Raw genomic sequence first — 21515 nt, forward strand, 5'->3', positions numbered from 1 at the left:
CTTTATCAATTTTCATTCATAGTTTGCTGTGACGTTGTTTAGTATTCACTTGGAAGGAACTTATGTATATGCAGATCACCTCTTTTCTTTTTTCATTAGCTTTATCTATTTAATTTTTAGAAATCAAACTATGATAGTAAATACAAAAGAGAGTCAGCTCAGTTCAGTTGCTCAGTCATGTCTGACTCTTTGTGACCCCATGGACTGCAGCACGCCAGGCTTCCTTGTCCATCACCAACTCCCGGAGCTTACTCAAACTCATGTCCATTGAGTCGGTGATACCATCCAACCATCTCATCCTCTGTCGTCCCCTTCTCCTCCTGCCTTCAGTCTTTCCCAACATCAGGGTCTTTTCAAATGAATCAGTTCTTTGCATCAGGTGGCTGAAGTATTGGAGTTTCAGCTTCGGGATCGATCCTTCCAATGAATATTCAGGACTGATTTCCTTTAGGATGGACTGGTTGGATCACCTTGCTGTCCAAGAGACTCTCAAGAGTCTTCTCCTTCACCGCAGTTCAAAAGCATCAATTCTTTGGCACTTAGCTTTCTTTGTAGTCCAGTTCTCACATCCATACATAACTACTGGAAAAACCATAGCTTTAACTAGACGGATCTTTTTTGCAAAGTAATGTCTCTGCTTTTTAATATGCTGTCTAGGTTGGTCATAGCTTTTCTTGCAAGGAGCAAGCATCTTTTAATTTCATGACTGAGGTCACCATCTGCAGTGAATTTTGAGCCCAAGAAAATAAACTCTCTCACTGTTTCCATTATTCCCATTCTATTATTTTCCTCTGTTTCTTTGCACTGATCACTGAGGAAGGCTTTCTTATCTCTTCTTGCTTTTCTTTGGACCTCTGCATTCAAATGAGTATATCTTTCCTTTTCTCCTTTGCCTTTCACTTCTCTTCTTTTCTCGGCTATTTGTAAGGACTCCTCAGACAACCATTTTGCCTTTTTGCATTTCTTTTTCTTGCAGATGGTCTTGATCACTCCCTCCTGTACAGTGTCATGAACCTCTGTCCATAGTTCTTCAAGGACTCTGTCTATCAGATCTAATCTCTTGAGTCTATTTGTCACTTCCACTGTATAATCATAAGGGATTTGATTTAGGGCATACCTGAATCGTCTAGTGGTTTTCCTTACTTTTTTCAACTTAAGTCTGAATTTGGCAATAGGAGTTTATGATCTGAGTCATAGTCAGTCCTGGTCTTATTTTTGCTGACTGTGTAGAGCTTTTCCATCTTCGGCTGCAAAGAATGTAATCAGTCTGATTTTAGTATTGACCATCTGGTGATGTCCTTGTGTAGAGTCTTGTCTTATGTTGTTGGATGAGGGTGTTTGCTGTGACCAGTGCGTTCTCTTGGCAAAACTCTGTTAGAAGCTAAAAAGAACTAAAGAGCCTCTTGATGAAGGTGAAAGAGTGAAAAAGTTGGCTTAAAACTCAACATTCAGAAAAGTAAGATCATGGCATCCAGTCCCATGACTTCATGGCAGATAGATGAGGAAACAATGGAAAAAAAAGAGAGTATTCACTTTCAAATAACATAGTGCTGTTTTCCCTCAGAAGAGAAACCAAAGGCAGAGAAGAAAGGGAAAGATATACCCAACTTAATGCAGAGTTCTAGAGAACAGTAAGGAGAGATAAGAAAGCCTTCTTAGGTGAACAATGCAAAGAAATAGAGGAAAACAATAGAATAGGAAAGCTAGAGCTCTCCAAGAAAATTGAAGATACCAAGGAAACATTTCATGCAAAGGTGGGCCCCTTGAGCCAGACATCCTGGAATGTGAAGTCAAGGGGTCCTTAGGAAACATTACTATGAACAAAACTAGTGGAGATGCTGGAATTCCAACTGAGCTATTTCAAATCCTATAAGTATGCTGTTAAAGTGCTGCATTCAGCATGTCATCAAATTTGGAAAGCTCAGCAGTGGCATAAGACTGGTAAAAGTCAGTTTTCTTTCCAATCCCAAAGAAACACAATGCCAAAGAATGTTCAAACTACCGTACAATTATGCTCATTTCGCATGCTAGCAAAGTGAAAGTCACTCAGTTGTCCCAACTCTTTGCAACCCCCGTGCACTGTAGCCTGCCAGTATCCTCTGTCCATGGGATTCTCCAGAGAAGAATACTGAAGTGGGTAGCCATGCTCTTCTCTAGATTGGTTGCATAAAAGGATCGTTAACCTAAATTTCTGGTTAACTTCTCCAGGCCACATACTAGAGTAGTAACCATTCCTTCTCCAGGAGATCTTCCTAATCCAAGGATCCAACCTAGGTCTCCTGTGTTGCTGGTGGATTCTTTTCCATCTGAGCCACCAGGGAAGCCCAAGAATACTGCAGTGGGTAGCCTATCTGTTCTCGAAGGGATCTTCCCAACCCAGGAATCAAATCAGTCTTCTGCATTGCAGGCAGATTCTTTACCAGCTGAGCTACCATGGAAGCCCACATGCTAGCAAGGTAATGCTCAAAATCTTTCAAGCTAGGCTTCAGCAGTATGTAAACTGAGAACTTCCCGACATACTGGCTGAGTTTAGAAAAGGCAGAGGAACCAGTGATCAAATTGCCAACATTCATTGGATCATAGAAAAAGCAAGAGAATTCCAGAAAAACAGCTACTTCTGTTGGCAATACACATAGACGTTACACAGGTTTGATCCCTGGGTGAGGAAGATCCCTTGGAGAAGGGTATGACAACACACTCCAGTATTCTTGCCTGGATAATTCCATGGGCAGAGGAGCCTGGTGGTCTACAGTCCATAAGGTTGCAAAGAGTCAGACAGGACTGAAGCAACATAGGACTGGAGCACTCTGCTTCATTAACTACACTAAAACCTTTGACTGTGTGGATCACAAGTAACTGGAAAAATTTTAATGAGTTGGAAATACCAGACCACCTTTACCTGCCTCCTCAGAAATCTGTATGTAGGTCAAGAAGCAACAGTTAGAACCAGACATGGAACAACAGACTCGTTCAGAATTGGGAAAGGAGTCTGTCAAGGATGTGTCTTGTCGCCCTGCTAATTTAACTTATATGCAGAGTACATCATGCAAAGTGCCGGTCTGGATGAAACACAAGCTAGAATCAAGATTGCTGGGAGAAATATCAGTAACCTCAGATATGCAGATGATACCACCCTTATGACAGAAAGCGAAGAGGAACTGAATAGCCTCTTGATGAAAGTGAAAGAGGAGAATGAAAAAGCTGATTTAAAACTCAGCATTCTAAGAATGAAGATCCTGGCTTCTCGTCCCATCACTTCATGGCAAATAGATGGGGGAAACAATGGAAACTGCGAAAGACTTTATTTTCTTGGGCTCCAAAAGCACTGTGAACATTGACTGCAACTATGAAATTGAAAGAGGCTTGTTCCTTGGAAGAAAAGATGTGACTAACCCAGACAGCATGTTTTAAAGCAGAGACATTACCTAAATCAGTCCTTAATATTCATTGGAAGGACAGATTTTCTTTTTTCTTGGGCTCCAAAATCATTGCAACAGATGGGGAAGAAATGCAAACAGTGACAGGTTTTATTTTTTCTTGGACTCCAAAATCACTGTGAATGGTGCTTGCAGCCATGAAATTAAAAGATGCTTGCTCTTACATAAATCATAGCAAGATCTTTTATGACCCACCTCCTGGAATAGTGGAAATAAAAGCAAAAATATATAACTGGTACCTAATTAAACTTAAAAGCTTCTGCACAGCAAAGGAAACTATAAACAAGGTAAAAAGACAGCCCTCAGAATGGAAGAAAATAATCAATATGAAACAACCAACAAAGAATTAATTTCCAAAATATACAGGGAGCTCATACAACTCAATAGCAGAAAAACAAACAACCCAATCAAAGAGTGGGTAAAAGACCTAAACAGGCATTTCTCCGAAAAAGACATACAGATGGCTAATAAACATATAAAGAGGTGCTCAGTATCACTCATTATTAGAGAAATGCAAATCAAAATTACAATGAGATATTAGTTCAACCCAACACTGGAAAAGACCTTGATGCTGGAAAAGATTGAGGGCAGAAGGAGAAGAGTGTGTTAGAGGATGACATCACCATCTCAATGGCCATTAGTTTGAGCAAACTCTGGGAGATAGTGAAGGACAGGGAAACCTATTGTACTACAGTCCTTTGGGTCACAGAGAGTCGGACAGGACTGAGCAACTGAACGATATCAAGCTCAATCTACCTTGCAGCTAGAAGAGAGATGATTGAAAGTCTGATTCACAAGTACTGGCCTAAAAGAGCTGAGATTAATCATCAAACATTTTTCTAGAATGAGAGGATGCATATTTCGAAGAGCAGAGGCAAGATTGTCAGGATTTTCTTCTGACATTGGAGACAACATGCATGGACAATGAGAGACCCAAGATGTAAAGTGAGAATCAGGATAATCATGCCCCAGAAGGCAAGGAAAGTATGTTGTAAGACAGTGGAAGTCAACAGTATAGAAATGTGGCTGAGAGCCTGGTGACAATAAAGGATTACAAAAAATAAAATACAATTTAACTCAATTATTTGCTGAAATTTTACTCTTTTTCAAGGAAAATAGAGCTATATATTCTCAATGAAGAATATTTGATTACAGTGTTGTTTAGAGATCATGCTGTTTGTATTTCCTCTGTAATTTTCCTCTCCCCATACTCTTCAATGTCCCAAGAATATCTCATCTGTATGTCTTTTTCGGAGAAATGCCTGTTTAGGTCTTTTACCCACTCTTTGATTGGGTTGTTTGTTTTTCTGCTATTGAGTTGTATGAGCTCCCTGTATATTTTAGAAATTAATTTCTCATCCTCTGTTGTCCCCTTCTCCTCTTGCCCTTAATCTTTCCTAGCATCAGGGCCTTTTCCAATAAGTCAGCTCTTCTCATCAGGTAGCCAAAGTATTGGAGTTTCAGCTTCAACATCAGTCCTTCCAATGAACACCCAGGACTGATCTCCTTTAGGATGGACTGGTTGGATATCCTTGCAGTCCAAGGGACTCTCAAGAGTCTTATCCAACACCACAGTTGAAAAGCATCAATTGTTCTGCACTCAGCTTTCTTTATACTCCAACCCTGACATCCATACATGACCACTGGAAAAACCATAGCGTTGACTAAGACGGACCTTTGTTGGCAATGTGATGTCTCTGCTTTTTAATATGCTGTCTAGATTAGTCATAACTTTCCTTCCAAGAAGTAAGAGTCTTTTAATTTCAAGGCTGCAATCACCATCTGCAGTGATTTTGGAGCCCAGAAAAATAAAGTCAGCCACTGTTTCACTGTTTCCTCATCTATTTGCCATGAAGTGATGGGACCGGGTGCCATGATCTTAGTTTTCTGAATGTCGAGCTTTAAGCCAACTTTTTCACTCTCCTCCTTCACTTTTATCAAGAGGATTTTTAGTTCTTCTTCACTTTCTGCCATAGGGGTGGTGTCATCTGCATATCTGAGGTTATTGATATTCCTCCTGGCAATCTTGATTCCAGCTTGTGCTTCTTCCAGCCCAGCGTTTCTCATGATGTACTCTGCATATAAGTTAAATAAGCAGGGTGACAATATACAGCCTTGACGTACTCCTTTTCTGATTTGGAACCAGTCTGTTGTTCCATGTCCAGTTCTAACTGTTGCTTCCTGACCTGCATATAGGATTCTCAAGAGGCAGGTCAGGTGGTCTGGTATTCCTATCTCTTTCAGAATTTTCCACAGTTTATTGTAATCCACACAGTCATAGGCTTTGGCATAGTCAATAAAGCAGAAATAGATGTTTTTCTGGAACTCTCTTGCTTTTTTGATGATCCAGTGGATGTTGGCAATTTGATCTATGGTTCCTCTGCCTTTTCTAAAACCAGCTTGAACATCTGGATGTTCATGGTTCATGTATTGCTGAAACCTGGCTTGGAGAATTTTGAGCATTCCTTTAGTAGTGTTTGAGATGAGTGCAGTTGTGCAGTAGTTTGAGCATTCTTTGGCATTGCCTTGCTTAGGGATTGGAATGAAAACTGACCTTTTGCAGTCCTATGGCCCCTGCTGAGTTTCCAAATTTGCTGATATATTGAGTGCAGCACTTTCACAACATCATCTTTTAGGATTTGAAATAACTCAACTGGAATTCTATCACCTCCACTAGCTTTGTTTGTAGTGATGCTTCCTAGGCCCACTTGACTTCACATTCCAGGATGTCTGGCTCTAGGTCAGTGATCACACCGTCATGATTATCTGGGTCATCAAGATCTTTTTTGTACAGTTCTGTGTATTCTTGCCACCTCTGCTTGGTTGCTTCTGCTAAGTCACTTCAGTCATGTCCACCTCTGTTTGACCCCAGAGATGGCAGCCCACCAGGCTCCCCCATCCCTGGCATTCTCCAGGCAAAAACACTGGAGTGGGTTGCCGTTTCTTTCTCCAATGCATGAAAGTGAAAAGTGAGAGTGAAGTCGCTTAGTTGTGTCCGACTCTTAGCAACCCCATGGACTGTAGCCGACCAGGCTCCTCCATCCATAGGATTTTCCAGGCCAGAATACTGGAGTGGGGTGCCATTGCCTTCTCCATCTGCTTGGTTAGGATGTTTTATATTGAGATTAATGGCTGCAGTGTTAGTAACCACACTAATTTTAAGAAAAATCCTACTAGTGTTTTAATGGGAAGAGAATAAGAAGGATAAAATGGGAATGATTTGAAGAAATTTATAGATGTTAGTTGAAACACTTGTTAGTAGTTTCTTCATTGGAGGAACTATTTGTGTTTTGTGTTTTTTAGGAAATCATTTCAAGAAACATACCAATCAGATTCTGAAGAATGGAGATCGTCAAAAGATCTGAGAAGTCATCTTGAAAGTTTAGAATCCGAACTTCAATTTCTAAGTGGACTTACTGGTATCAGTATAAGAAATTATTGCAAGAAGACAGAAGACTTAACTAGCACTGAGATGGCAGAAAAGAGTAAGTCTTTTTCTTTTGGCTGCACCACATGGCTTGCAGAATCTTAATTTTAGTTTTCCATTGAGTGATTGATCCTGGTCTCACAGCAGTGAAAGTGTTGAGTCAACCATTAGACTAGCAGGGCATTTCCAGAGCAAGCATTAATTTCAATCAGCAAGTAGTGTTGAGGTTTACCTTATTATGCATAGAAAATTAGTTTTCTTATCATTGAAATAAATTCTGCAAGGTAACGATTTGCATGTGTGGTTATGGTAAACTTGTTTGTCAGGTGTCTATTGAACTTTACAATGTATGTAATATTCTTAAAAGCTGCCTGATGTAGATATTAAAGAAGACATGGTCTCTCTTTAAGTATCTGAATAGTCAAGTAACAGAGATAAGTGATTTTAAGGAAAATAGCACTATTAGTTTATAAATCTTAGCTGTTGTTCACTACTGACATGAGAACTGTGTCACCTCTCATACTCAGATATTTCAAGAACTGGATCATTTGGCAGAGGAGGGTTTCTGGTCCCAGTGACTAATGTTATATTAATTACTAAAAATCTGTGATACACTAACAAGTAAAGAGAAGCTAATTCAGCTCATAGTTGTATGTTGGGGTCTTTGTTTAGAAGAAGGAATCATTTTATGAAATGCTTCCTGATTTTCCTACAGAAATAACCCTCCTGATTGGGGAGAGGGAGAGTGATACTTCGAAGGTCATGGACAGCTCACTTCAGTGGAATTACATGTAGAAATGAGTAATGAGATTTAGACACTTCAGGTACTTGAATAGTTGGAATACAGAGAGTATGGAGAGGGAAGTTTTACTGTGCGAAAGTCTGTCTTTCTATTTTGAGTCCCAGGGTTGCCCTAGAAGATACTTCAGTGGTGGTGCCCATTCAGAATGCCTGTAAAAATTTTTTTAGCTTGTTTCTTTCTTTATTTTTGACTACACTGGGTCTTTGTTGCTGCACGTGGGCTTTCTCCAGTTGTGACCAGCTGGGGCTACTCTCCACTTGTTGTCCATGGACTTCTCATTGCAGTGGTTTCTCTTATTGTGGAGCACAGGCTCTAGAGGGCATCAGCTCAGTAGTTGAGGTGCATGGACTCAGTTGCCCTGTAGCATGTGGAATCTTCCTGGACAGGGGTCAAACCTGTGTCCCCTGCATTGGCAGGTGAATTCTTTACCACTGGACCACTAGAGAATTCCCAGAATGCATTTAGAATGGGCTTGTTTCAGAGCTTTTCCCGTTGCTGGCTTAGATTTCAATTTTCCTGGCTCTGCCAGGTTAGTTTCAATTTTTCACATAATATCTGGCTGATCCATCTGATTTTAAGCTTAAAAAATTAGTTTACTCTCATCTTTTTCTCTTTATCCTTGTAGAATTGTGCCCTTCTGGTAGAAAGGCCAATACAGGGGTAGATTAAGAGGTACAAACTATTAGGTATAAAATAAGCTATAAGGGTATATTGTACAACATGGGGAATATGGCCAATATTTTATAATAACTGTAAAGGAGTATAACCTTTAAATATTGTGAATCACTATATTGTCCACCTGTAATATATATTGTATAGCACCTATACTCCATTTAAAAAAAGAGCAAATTGTGTCCTTCTAAAAATAACTTCATTAGAAAAATATAATAAAATCAGAATCATGGTTATCTCCTTTCTTAGACATAATTATAACTTGGAAAAGGCATGAAGGAACTTTATGCAATACGTTGAAGTTTCTGTATCTTGATCTTGGTGGTGGTTACTTGGGAAACACATGTAAACATATATATATATATATATATCTCATGCTGTATACTTAAGAATAGGGCATTTTATGAGTTTGAGTGTATTCATGTTATACCGAAAAAGTACTTTTGCTATTTTAGTAAAGTTTTGAGAGTTAACTGAGATAATTGCGTGGATTTAATTTATTGTCTAAAAAAAATAATAATAATAATTTATTGTCTAACTGGAGCCAGACAATGTTGAAAATATGAAAAATATGAACAGTTATCATAATTCAAATTTGTCTAGAGTTATACTACCATATTTCTATTTCTTACCTTAATCTTTGGTATCATTGAGAACTAGAAAATACAAGTTATCTTTAATCATATTTCTCAAAGGTGTATATCCTTCCATGTATTTTCAATGCAAATGCTAACACTCTCACACATAAACCCACATGTATTATAGATAGCCACACAAAATTAAATAATTGATATTTAAAGAAAATTGTTACTTGCAAACAAAAATCTTTGTTTTTCTGATTTATAGGTATTAAAAAAGTTTTGCAGAGACACAGATTATCAGGAAATTGCCACATGATTACGTTTCAGCTTGAATTTCAGATTCTGGAAATCCAGGTAAATTAAGGAACATGTTGTGGTAGGTAACACAGATTCTGCTGCTATGACATAAAAATACCCCATACCCCAGTCTTCAGCAGTGGCTGAGTTGAGGAGACATTCCTGAGCCAGGACCCCTTGTAGCATGTTTGTACAAAGTGGTACCATTAAAAAAATTTTTTTCTTTTAAATAAGAATACCCCAGCAACTGCATATGGTAGTATTATTGCTGAGAGCATAGTCTTTATTGAAATAGAGGTAATGAGATGTTTGTGGGATTCCAGTGTGAGCCCTGAGGTCATATGAACAGTCTTGGATGCCCTCAGTAGTCAGCTGGTATCTCAGTTATCAGTAATCTGTTAGTTATTTATTGCTGCTTAACATTTTCTCCCAAATTGAACAGTTTAAAACAACAAAGAGCATTTATTATCTCACCATTTTCTTTGAGGCAGGAATTTGTGAGTAGCTCAGTTGTTGTTCTTCCTCTGGCCTCTCCTATAATTGTGGTCGTCTGGGACCACCACAATCTGAAGACTGTTCAGGGCTGGAGGATTAGACTTCAAGATGGTCATGGTTATGCCAACAAGTTATACAGATCTACTGAGGCCCAACACTGGAGGAAGATACTCTTGGCTAGGATTTTCACATAAAATCAGAAAGCAGACAGACAGAACGTTAACATGCAACCCCTGGTCAGCATAGGGCAGAACAAGACTCAGACATCTTCAAAGTCTGGCTCCAAGAAGAGTTGGATCCAGGCATAATTTTGAGAACTAACCAAGTCTGGGCATGTGCTTTGATAGCAAAAAAACAATTTCAGTCAGTTTGTTTTATGAGTTTGGGCCTATAGGGAGAATGTATAGAGGAAAGAACAGATAAGGACAGGCAAGTTGCCTTGGCCTCAGTTCATCAGATAACTGAAGTGAATGTAGACCAGTTGTCACAGCCAAGTCATAGGAATAAGCTGCTTGCTTGCATTCACAGTAGTGTGCCCGGATTCCTCATGCTTATCCTCAGCCACAGAAATAGCCTCAAGCTGTGCCTTTTTCTATGCCTTTTTCTATATTAGAAGTTACCCCCAACTAGTCATGAGTGATTGGGTCAAGGTATCTGCACTAGAGGTTTTGCCTCTTGAGAACTCTTTGCAGTCTATGTCCCTGGTTGTCACCACTGACCCTGGCAGGCTGAGAACTGACTAGGTCTCTCATCTGATGACAGAGTTTCCAACTTGCTCCCACATCAGAGTATCTCTCTTTAGTCTGTCAGAGTAACCTAGAACATCCTCAGTGTGGCATTACCGAAACCAGTTGAGCAGGATGTCAGGTACGTGGGTGATGAGTATCCTTTCACTGCTGGCAGTTTGGCACCAGGCCTTGGAGCCTTGCAAAATTCTTAGGATGATACTATACTTCTGCATGACCTCACGGATCATCTGCTGAAGGCTAGAATAAAATATGGACCCAATTGAGTTGATCTCGTTTAGGATGAACAGCCCGTGCCAGGACTCCAGACTCCTCAGAATTCCTGGATGTTGTCCCATTTTAGAAGGATGCATAGTTGGACCAACTGCCTTTTCTTTCTGGCTAATGTGATCCTAAACTCAGAGTGGTGATACACCAAATGTTTACCTGCATTCTTGCCTCCATTAATGGCCAGGCCTGTAGATTGTGTCAGGTTGGCAGAATCAGAGCTCTGAGATCTAGTTCCATGTCTTAAAACGTCTGCACTATCAGTGTATACGTGTCCAGGAAACTGCTTAGGGGCATCCTGTTAGGTTGGTGCAAAAGTAATTGCAGTTTTGCATTGTTGAACTTTGCCGTTTGATATTGGAATGCATTCTTAAATAAATATGGTTATGGTGTACATCATTTTAATGTGCATTTCTCACTTTATGTTTCTTTGCTAACTGTTACTTGCTGTTTATTTTATATTTATTTTAGACTATAGAAATGATATTAGACAAAAAGCAAATTTGAGTTTTTTTATTTGCGTTCAAAATGGGTCATAAAGCAGAAGAGACAACTCATAACATCAAAACCACATTTGGCCCAGGAACTGCTAACGAGCATACAGTGCAGTGGTGGTTCCAGAAGTTTTGCAAAGGAGACGAGAGCCTTGAAAATGAGGAGCCTAGTAGCCGGCCATCAGAGGTTGACGATGACCAATTGAGAGCAATCATCGAAGTTGACCCTCTTACAACTACATGAGAAATTGCCAAAGAGCTCAGTGTCAACCATTCTATGGTCATTTGGCATTCAAAGCAAATTGTAAAGATGAAGAAGCTCAGTAAGTGAATGCCTCATGAGCTGACTGAAAATTTAAAAAACCGTTGTTCTGAAGTGTTGTCTTAGCTTATTCTGTGCAACAACAGTGAACCATTTCTCAACTAGATTGTGATGTGTGATAAAAAGTGGATTTTATGCAACAACCACCAGTGACCAGCTCAGTGGTTGGACTGAGAAGAAGCTCCAAAGCACTTCCCAAAGCAAACTTGCACCAGAAGAAAGTCATGGTCACTGTTTGGTGGTCTGCTGCCCATCTGATCAACTCCTGCTTTTTAAATCCCAGCAAAACCATTGCATCAGAGAAATATGCTCAGCAAATTGATGAGATGCACCAAAAACTGCAACACCTGAAGCCAGTATTGATCAACAGAATGGGTCCAATTCTGCTTCACAACAATGCCCAAATCCGTGTTGTACAACCAGTGCTTCAAGGTTGGTCGAATCAGACTACGAAGTTTTGCCTCATCTGCCGTATTCACCTGACCTCTTGCCAACTGACTACTACCTTCTCAAAGCATCTCAGCAACGTTTGGCAGGGAAAATGTTACCATACCCAGCAGGAGGCAGAAAATGCTTTCTAAGTGTTTGTTGAATCCAAAAACATAAGTTTTTATGCTACAGAAATAAACACTTATTTCTCGTTGGTAAAAATGTGCTGATTGTAATGGTTCCTATTTTGATTAATGAAGATGTGTTTGAGCCTAGTTATAATGATTTAAAATTTACAGTTCAAAACTTCAGTTACTTTTGTATCAACCTAATAGTAGCCTTGGGCTTCTACAGGCTTTTTCTTCCATTGGTATTCATCTTTTTTATAGTCACTCCCTGGGTTATCTGGAGAGAAGCCAGATTGCTGGTAAAATTAGGCTCATCCTTGGGAAATTGTTGTTCAGTCACTCAGTCGTGTCCGACTCTCTGCAACCCCATGGACTGCAGCACGCTAGGCTTCCCTGTCCTTCACCGTCTCCCGGAGTTTGCTCAAACTCATGTCCATTGAGTTGGTGATGCCATCCAACCATCTCATCCTCTGTCATCCCCTTCTCCTCCTTCCTTCAACCTTTACCAGCATCAGGGTCTTTTCTAATGAGTAGGCTCTTCGCCTCGTGGCCAACGTATTGGAACTTCAGCTTCAGCATCAGGCCTTCCAGTGAATATATAAATGAATATCAGGGTTGATTTCCTTTAGGATTGACTGGTTTGATCCCCTTGCAGTCCAAGGGACATGTATGGGACATGTACATGAGTCCAGTTGGAAAAAAGACCATACTCTGAAGTTGAGATGAACAACCTACTCAGTGCAGCTGTACATTCCAGGAGAGGTTGTGGCCAGAAGTTGATTGGTGTGCTCATTAGTGGGGCTTTGGTCTGAGAGATAAAACAGAATAGAATATTTTAATTTCATTTTGTTGAAGTTGCATACTTGTGGTCACTTTAATCCTTTGAAGGAAAGCGTCAAGTGGCAAGTTGGTCACATCAGAAGTCAGATCACACTTAAGGTTTCAATTTAGGGACATTTTTTTAAATAACATGATGTGCTTCTGAAGAATGGCTATTATTTGACTAGAGGCATTCCTAGCATGAACTGGTACTGCAGTTCCCACAGTGGCTTGACTTGAATGGTCCTGGGTGGCCACCATGAAGTCACATAGACAGGACCAGAGCCATGTGGGGCCTGCCATACAGGCCTGCTACCCATGCTATCGTGGCTACACTCCCTACCTCCTACCAGACAGTAGTGACACCAGCCCAGACCTCACCTCCCTGTCAACAGTACTTTAAGCTAATATTCTGATCCTCATACTACCAAAGCATGATTGAAAATTTTATAACCATTTTGTAATGGCCTGCAGTTACACTGTTAGCTCATATGCTTAATGAATTAAAATTAGATGTGCTCCATATAATAGGAAACTTAAAAAAAAAAAAAGGAAGATTCAGAATACTAGAAGTTTATTTTGCTTAAACAAAATTGCAAAATCTGTTTTCAAGGGCTGGTATGGTGGTTTTATGACCATCAGGCCCTGCCATCACCCATGTGGGTGCCACGTTATGGTGCAGTTATCACTTCAGCATTTCAGACATTGGGAAAGGGCTGGGCAAACAGGGACTCACCTTTTCCATTGAACAGCATTTTTTAGAAATTGTAATACCCATCATTTTCACCTGCATTCTAATGGCCAATAAATAAATGCAGGGGAGGCTGGAAATTTAGTCTTCATTATGCATGGCCATGTGGCCAATGGACAAATTGGAGCAAGAAAGAAGTCCATATATTGGGGACTACCAGCAGTTTCTGTCCCATATACTTTAGGGGATGCAGGAAAAAAAATCTAAGGAGAACAGTTTATACAATTTGAAAGACCTAGAACTCAGTGATCACTGAATCTCTAAAGGGACATAAGTTGTCATTATATACATTTCAATGTGTTTAGGTGCTTTTGAACTGCTTAATTTTACCTAATTTGCTACAGAAAGAGCATGCTGTCCCAAGCTATGTTAAGAACACTCTGTTTCTCTCTATACCTTAGAACTATATCTCTAGTGGAATCACCAGGTTAAAGGAGATGTACATGTAAATTTTGATTGATAGTACCAAACTGCCTTCTAAAATACTTTTACCATTTTACATATTGGGCAGATTTTTATAGTTGAGACTGATAGAAAAGCAGTGGTAAAGAAATAGCTATATTTTATGTTCTAAAACATTTTTAAAAACAAAATTTCCACTAGAGGGAGATGTTTAGCTATCAGAAACTTTAAAACTAACCTAACTAATAAATCTATCTTATTATAGAATATTGTTATTATAAAATCATGGTAGTACAGTGTTAGAAACCACAGGTGACCTAAAATCGTATAAATAGGATGTTGGGACCAAAAGTAAACTGATAGATTATCTGGGTCAACCCTGTTACTCTATAGGGAAACGCACCCAGAATGTTTGAATGATTTCCCATGTTGGCACAGTTCTTGTCATATGCAATTGGAGCATACAACTCTTTTCTCCAGATTTACTGTCTGATGTTGTTAGTGTTGTTGTACTGTTTGTGAGGAGTTGCAAGAATATTAGAATCAACATGTACCAGCATTTATGGTCCATGTAGCACAATAAATCAAATGGGTGGCAGTTTGTGGAGTAAGAGACAAATTGAATGTATTTTTGTAATTACTCTCCCTAAAACCCAACGAACTGGAAAAAATGATCCCAAAAATAGGGAACTTTTGAAACTAAAAAGAATATTTGTCTTGGTACAAGTTCAACTACTGGGAACTATAAAAAATAAAATTGACAGCTTGGGTAATCACAAAGGTATGTGAGACAATTAAAAACAATGGCAGGGTTGAACAATAAGGTTCACCTCCTACACAGAGCCAGCCCTTCAAAACTGAAGAGGTGGCTGTTTCATCTAATGCATAGAAACCAACAAAGACAATCTGGTAAAATGAAGAAAGAGAGTAATGAAACAAGAAAGAACAAGATACAACCTCAGGAAAAAAACCTTAATGAAGCAGAGATAAGTAATTTACCTGATGAAGAGTTCAAAGTAATGGTCACAAAGATGCTAACCAAACTCAGGAGAGGAATGCATGAATACATTGAGAACTTCAACAAAGATATGGAAAATATAAGTTCCAAACAGAAGTCCCGGAGCTGAAGAATACAGTAACTGAATTGAAAAATATGTTAGAGAATTTCAACTGCTGACAACATGAGAGAGAATAAAAGATCAGTAAACTCAAAGACAGGGCACAGGAACTCACCAGATCAAAGCAACAAGAGGAAAAAAGAATGAAAATGAAGGTAGTTTAAGGGATTTATGGGATAAAATGAAGCATGCTAACATTGACATTATAGGCATCCCAGAAGGAGAAGAGAAAGGGTACAAAAACATACTATAACAAATAATGGTGGCAATTTAACTTCCCTAAACTGTAAAAACAGTTCTTCAGATCCAGGAACCCCAGTGAGTTCCATGTTAGAGAAACCCCCCCAAAACCCCACGCAGAGACACATTAAAATCAAAATACCAAAATTTGAAACCAAGAAGAGACTCTTAAAAGCAAAAACAAGAGAAAAACAATTGTTATATATAAGGGAACCCCCTAAAAACTTTCAGCAGGTTTTTTAGCAGAAACTTTGCAGATGAGAGGAGAGTGGCAGGATGTATTCAACGTGCTGAAAGAAAATAATTTCCAACCAAGATTAAGCCTGGCAAAGTTATGATTCAGAATTGAAGGAGAGATAAAATAGTTTTGCAGATAAGCAAAAGCTAAAGGAGTTTATCACCACTAAACCAGCCTTAAGAGAAATGTTAAAGGGATTTCCTTAAGCTGAAAAGAAAGGTCAGTAAATTGTTAACAGGAAAATATGAAAGTATAAATCTCAGTGGTAAATGTAAATATATAATTGTTGTTGTTCAATTACTAAGTTGTGTTTGATTCTTTATGACCCCATGGACTGCGGCAAGTCAGGATAGGTAGTGAATTAATCACTTATAAAGCTAGTATGAAGGTTAAAAGACAAAAGTAGTAAAAACAACTAACTACAGTAATTATTTATGGAAGTATGGCTGAGTCCCTTTGCTCTCCACCTGACAATACCACAACATTGTTAATCGACTATATTCCAGTATCAAAGATATGAAACCCAAAAATAACAGAAGGAAGGGAATAAATAACATATATCAACAGAATTGCCTGGCAGTCTAGGACTCTGCAGTCTCACTGCAGAGGGCCTGGGTTTGATCCCTAGGAACTAATACCCCATGAGCCATGCAGTGTGGCCAAAACAAGGAAAACTCGGAACATAGATCAGAGCAGAAGAAAATGAAATAGGAACTAAAAAGACGTTAGAAAAGATCAATGAAACTAAGAGCTGGTAATTTGAAAGGATAGTCAAAACTGAATAAATAGATACACCAAGAAAAAGAAGAAAGACTTAAAACTCAGAAATGAAAGAGGAGTCATTACAGCTGCTACCACAGGAAAACACAGGATCATAAGAGACCACTGTGAACAGTTATGCACCGACAAAGGGATAAGCAGCTAAAAACAACCTTCCAGGTCTGAGTCAGGAAGAAGTAGAAAATCTGAACAGACTAATTACTAACAGGGAGATTGAATTGGTAATTTAAAACCTCCCAACTAACTGAAATCCAGGACCAGAAGGTTTTACTGATGACTGTACCAAACATTTAAAGCATTAATACCAGTGTTTCTAAAACTGTTCCAAAAAGCAGAGGAAGAGCACTTTGAACTCACTGTATAAGGCCAGCATTACTCTGATACCCCAAACAGACAAGGCACAAGGAAGAAAATTAAAACCCAATGTCCCTGGTGAACGTAGATGCAAAAATCCTTAATAAAATTAAAAACTAAATTCAACAATGCATTAAAAGGATCATACATGATGATCAAGTGAAATTTATTTCAGGGATGCAGAGATTGTTCAAAACTTGCAAATCAATTGATGTGTATACCACATTAACAGAAAAAGAAGGTTAAAAAATTAATATGATTATCTCAATACATGCCAAAAAAGCATTTGATTAATGTCAACAACCATTTAGCAAATTTAACCATTTAATCATTTCAACAAAGTGAGTATAGAGGCAATATACCTCAAAATAATAAAGGATATATATGATAAGCTCTATACAGTCAGCAACAATAAGACCGGGAGCTGACTGTGGCTCAGATCATGAACTCCTTATTGCCAAATTCAGACTTAAATTGAAGAAAGTAGGGAAAACCACTAGACCATTCAGGTATGACCTAAATCAAATCCCTTATGATTATACAGTGGAAGTGACAAATAGATTTAAGGGACTAGATCAGGCACTAGAGTGCCTGATGAACTATGGATAGAGGTTTGTGACATTGTACAGGAGACAGGGATCAAGACCATCCCTGTGGAAAAGAAATGCAAAAAAGCAAAATGGCTGTCTGAGGAGGCCTTACAAATAGCTGTGAAAAGAACAGAAGCGAAAAGCAAAGGAGAAAAGGAAAGGTACTCCCATTTGAATGCAGAGTTCCAAAGAAGAGCAAGGAGAGATAAGAAGGACTTTCTCAGTGATCAGTGCAAATAAATAGGGGAAAACAACAGAATGGGAAAGACTACAGATCTCTTCAAGAAAACTAGAGATACCAAGGGAACATTTCATGCAAAGATGGGCTTGATAAAGGATAGAAATGGTAGGGACCTAACAGAAGCAAAAGATATTAAGAAGAGGTGGCAAGAATACACAGAAGAACTGTACAAAAAAGATCTTTATGACCCAGATAATCACGATGGTATGCTCACTCACCAAGAGGCAGAAATCCTGGAATGTGAAGTCAAGCGTGCCTTAGAAAGCATCAATACAAACAAATCTAGTGGATGTGATGGAATTCCAGTTGAGCTATTTCAAATCCTGAAAGATGATGCTGTGAATGTGCTGCACTCAATATGCCTGCAAATTTGGAAAACTCAGCAGTGGCCACAGGACTGAAAAGGTCAGTTTTCATTATAATCCCAAAGAAAGGCAATGCCAAAGAATGCTCAAACTATCACACAGTTGCACTCATCTCACACGCTAGTAAAGTAATGCTCAAAATTCTCCAAGCCAGGCTTCAGCAATACGTGAACCATGAACTTCCAGATGGTCAAGCTGGTTTCAGAAAAGGCAGAGGAACCAGAGATCAAATTGCCAACATCCACTGGATCATCAAAAAAGCAAGAGAGTTCCAGAAAAACATCTGTTTCTGCTTTATTGACTTTGCCAAAGCCTTTGACTGTGTGGATCACAATAAACTGTGGAAAATTCTCAAGGTGATGGGAATACCAGACCACCTGACCTGCCTCTTGAGAAACCTATATGCAGGTCAGGAAGTAACAGTTAGAACTGGACATGGAACAATAGACTGGTACCAAATAGGAAAAGGAGTACGTCAAGGCTGTATATTGTCACCCTGCTTATTTAACTTATATACAGAGTACATCATGAGAAACGCTGGGTTTGAAGAAGCACAAGCTGGAATCAAGATTGCCAGGAGGAATATCAATAACTTCAGATATGCAGATGACACCACCCTTATGGCAGAAAGTGAAGAGGAACTAAAAAGCCTCTTGATGAAAGTGAAAGAGGAGAGTGAAAAAGTTGGCTTAAAGCTCGACATTCAGAAAACTAAGATCATGGCATCTGGTCCCATCACTTGATGGGAAATAGATGGGGAGACAGTGGAAACGGTGTCAGACTTTATTTTGGGGGGCTCCAAAATCACTGTAGATGGTGACTGCAGCCATGAAATTAAAAGACGCTTACTCCTTGGAAGGAAAGTTGTGACCAACCTAGACAGCATATTAAAAAGCAGAGACATTACTTTGCCAACAAAGGTCTGTCTAGTCAAGGCTATGGTTTTTCCAGTGGTCATGTATGGATATAAGAGTTGGACAATGAAGAAAGCTGAGCACTGAAGAATTGATGCTTTTGAACTGTGGTGTTGGAGAAGACTCTTGAGAGTCCCTTGGACTGCAAGAAGATCCAACCATTCCATCCTAAAGGAGATCAGTCCTGGGTGTTCCTGGATCAGTTCAAGGACTGATGTTGAAGCTGAAACTCCAATACTTTGGCCACCTAATGCGAAGAGCTGACTCATTGGAAAAGACCCTGATGCTGCAAAAGATTGAGGGCAGGAGGAGAGGGGGATGGCAGAGGATGAGATGGTTGGATGGCATTACCGACTTGATGGACATGGGTTTGGTGGACTCCGGGAGTTGGTGATGGACAGGGAGGCCTGGCGTGCTGTGATTCATGGGGTCACAAAGAGTCAGACACGACTGACTGACTGAACTGAACTGATAGAGTCCATGGGGTCACAAAGAGTCAGACACAACTGAGTGACTTTGACTCTCACTTTATGTCTACAGAGCGAAGACTATAGAATGGGGAAAGGATAGTTTCTTCAGTAAATGGTGTTGGAACAACTGGATAGCCACATGCCAAAGAATGAAACTGGATCACTCTTACATCATACACAAAACCTAACTCAAATTAACAAGTAACAATATTAACTCAAAATAGGTTAAAAATTTGAATGTCAGACCTGAGACCCTAAAAATGCTAGAAGAAAACATAGATGTTAAGCCTTTTGACATCACTCTGGCAATGACTTTTTAGATTTGACACCAAATGCAAAAATGAACAAGTGGAACTATGTGAAACTAAAAAGTTTCTGCACAGCAAGGGAAACCGTAAACAAAATGACAAGGCTGAATGGGAGAAAATAGTTGCAAATCATATCTAATAAGGTATTAATATCGAAAACATATAAATCGTAGGCTCTATAATGACAAGGTAATTTGCCTATTCTAATGGGTAAAAGGCCAAAATCCAAAACACACACACACACTCAAACAAAGACAAGCTATTCCTCTGAGATTTTTTCTTTCCTTTCTTTTGTGTGTGTGTTGGGGGGTGTTATCATAGCTTTATATGAGATGCAGTTCACATAACATATAATTCATCCATTTAAGGTATACATTCAGCAGTTTTTATTCTGTTCAGATTTGTGCAACCATCACATCCAGTTTAGAACTTTTTTATTACCTCAAAGAAAAACCTCATCTTCTTTATCACCCCTCATTTTCCCTTCTTCTGCCCAAACCTAACTTATCCATATCTTTTGTCTCTATAGATGTGCCTATTCTGGCACTTCATAAAAAATGGAGTTGCATAATTTTTGGTCTTTTTTTGACCAATTTCTTTTACTTAGCACCAGTGTTTTCAGGATTCATTCATTCATGTTATCACATTTATTGTTACTTCATTCTTTTTTTCTAGCTGTATTGTGAGGATGTATCACATTTTGCTTCTTCATTCATCAGCTAAGAAACATTTGGTGGTTTGTTTTTTCCTTTTGGCTGTTATGGATAACACTTCTGAAACTACTCATGTGTATAAGTTTTTCAGTGGACATGTGTTTTAATTTTTCTTGTGTATATCTAGGTAGAGAATGACTATGGGATTTCCTTAGGCTCAGTGGTAAAGAATCCACCTGCTAGGCAGGAGACCACCTGCAATGCAGAAGACTTGGGTTCAGTCCTTGGGTTGAGAAAATTCCCTGGAGAAGGAAATAGAAACTCACTGTAGTATTCTAGCCTTGAAAGCTCATGGACAGAGGAGACTGGTGGGCTACAGTCCTTAGAGTAACAAGAGTTGGGCACAACTTTGCAACTACACCACCACCACCAGGAAATTACTGGGTCAGATGGAAGTCAGCTATCACTGTATGTTGAGCATTTTTTCCTAAGTTTATTGGCCGTTTGTATTATCATCTCTGATGAAATGTCCGTTGAGATCCATTGCCCAGTTTTTAATTGGGTTATTTGTCTTTTTATTATTGAGTTGTAAGAGTGTTCTGGAAATTTGTTTCTGATTAGATATGGTAGTAGATGCCCATAGTCTATTTTAACTACAGCTGCTCCTAATAATTCCCACTATATTCTTGAGCAGCTGAAAAACTAAACAGAGATTATAAGCAAATAATATCCATTTCTCCAGCAGCTGAAAATACTGAAAAGTCAGATACATCCAGACAAATGGGGAAGAATCAATCATTTATCTGTTCATCCTGTATCCTTTGGAAATAGCAGAAATTGCTGGATCTACTCCTGTAAACAAAAAAGATCCACAGAGTACACAGCACAAAGATGGTGCAGAGTTTGTTCATCATCATTTAGGATTCTTGCCATGAAAGGAATTAGCAAATGGAGTTAAAGTCTCTTTGAAAGAATGAATCCAGGAAATGCAGGAACATGCTATATTGTAACTGTTTACATTCTTAAATGAAAGCATTCAAAGAAAACTGAATAAAAGGGAAAGAGAGCTGAGAGAAAGAAAGGAAGGAAGGAAGAATAAAATGATTATAGTGCTGAGAGCTAAATTAGGAGTAGCTAGGAGTAGAATATGGAGGATAGGCTTGAGAAAAATCACT

General features: G+C 39.0%; 1 protein-coding gene across 1 annotated transcript in view; it reads left to right on the forward strand.

Annotated features, from left to right (window-relative positions):
* The window catches only part of LOC122432041 (centromere protein P), a 225039-nt gene that overhangs the window by 12932 nt on the left and 190592 nt on the right, over positions 1–21515 (forward strand). Inside the window, exons 2-3 of the mRNA XM_043453761.1 lie at positions 6741–6922; positions 9185–9273. Coding sequence (XP_043309696.1) covers positions 6741–6922; positions 9185–9273 — 271 coding nt within the window. The remainder of the gene's footprint in view (positions 1–6740; positions 6923–9184; positions 9274–21515) is intronic.

This window comes from Cervus canadensis, chromosome 30, assembly GCF_019320065.1.
Source record: "Cervus canadensis isolate Bull #8, Minnesota chromosome 30, ASM1932006v1, whole genome shotgun sequence".
Classification (NCBI taxonomy): domain Eukaryota; kingdom Metazoa; phylum Chordata; class Mammalia; order Artiodactyla; family Cervidae; genus Cervus; species Cervus canadensis.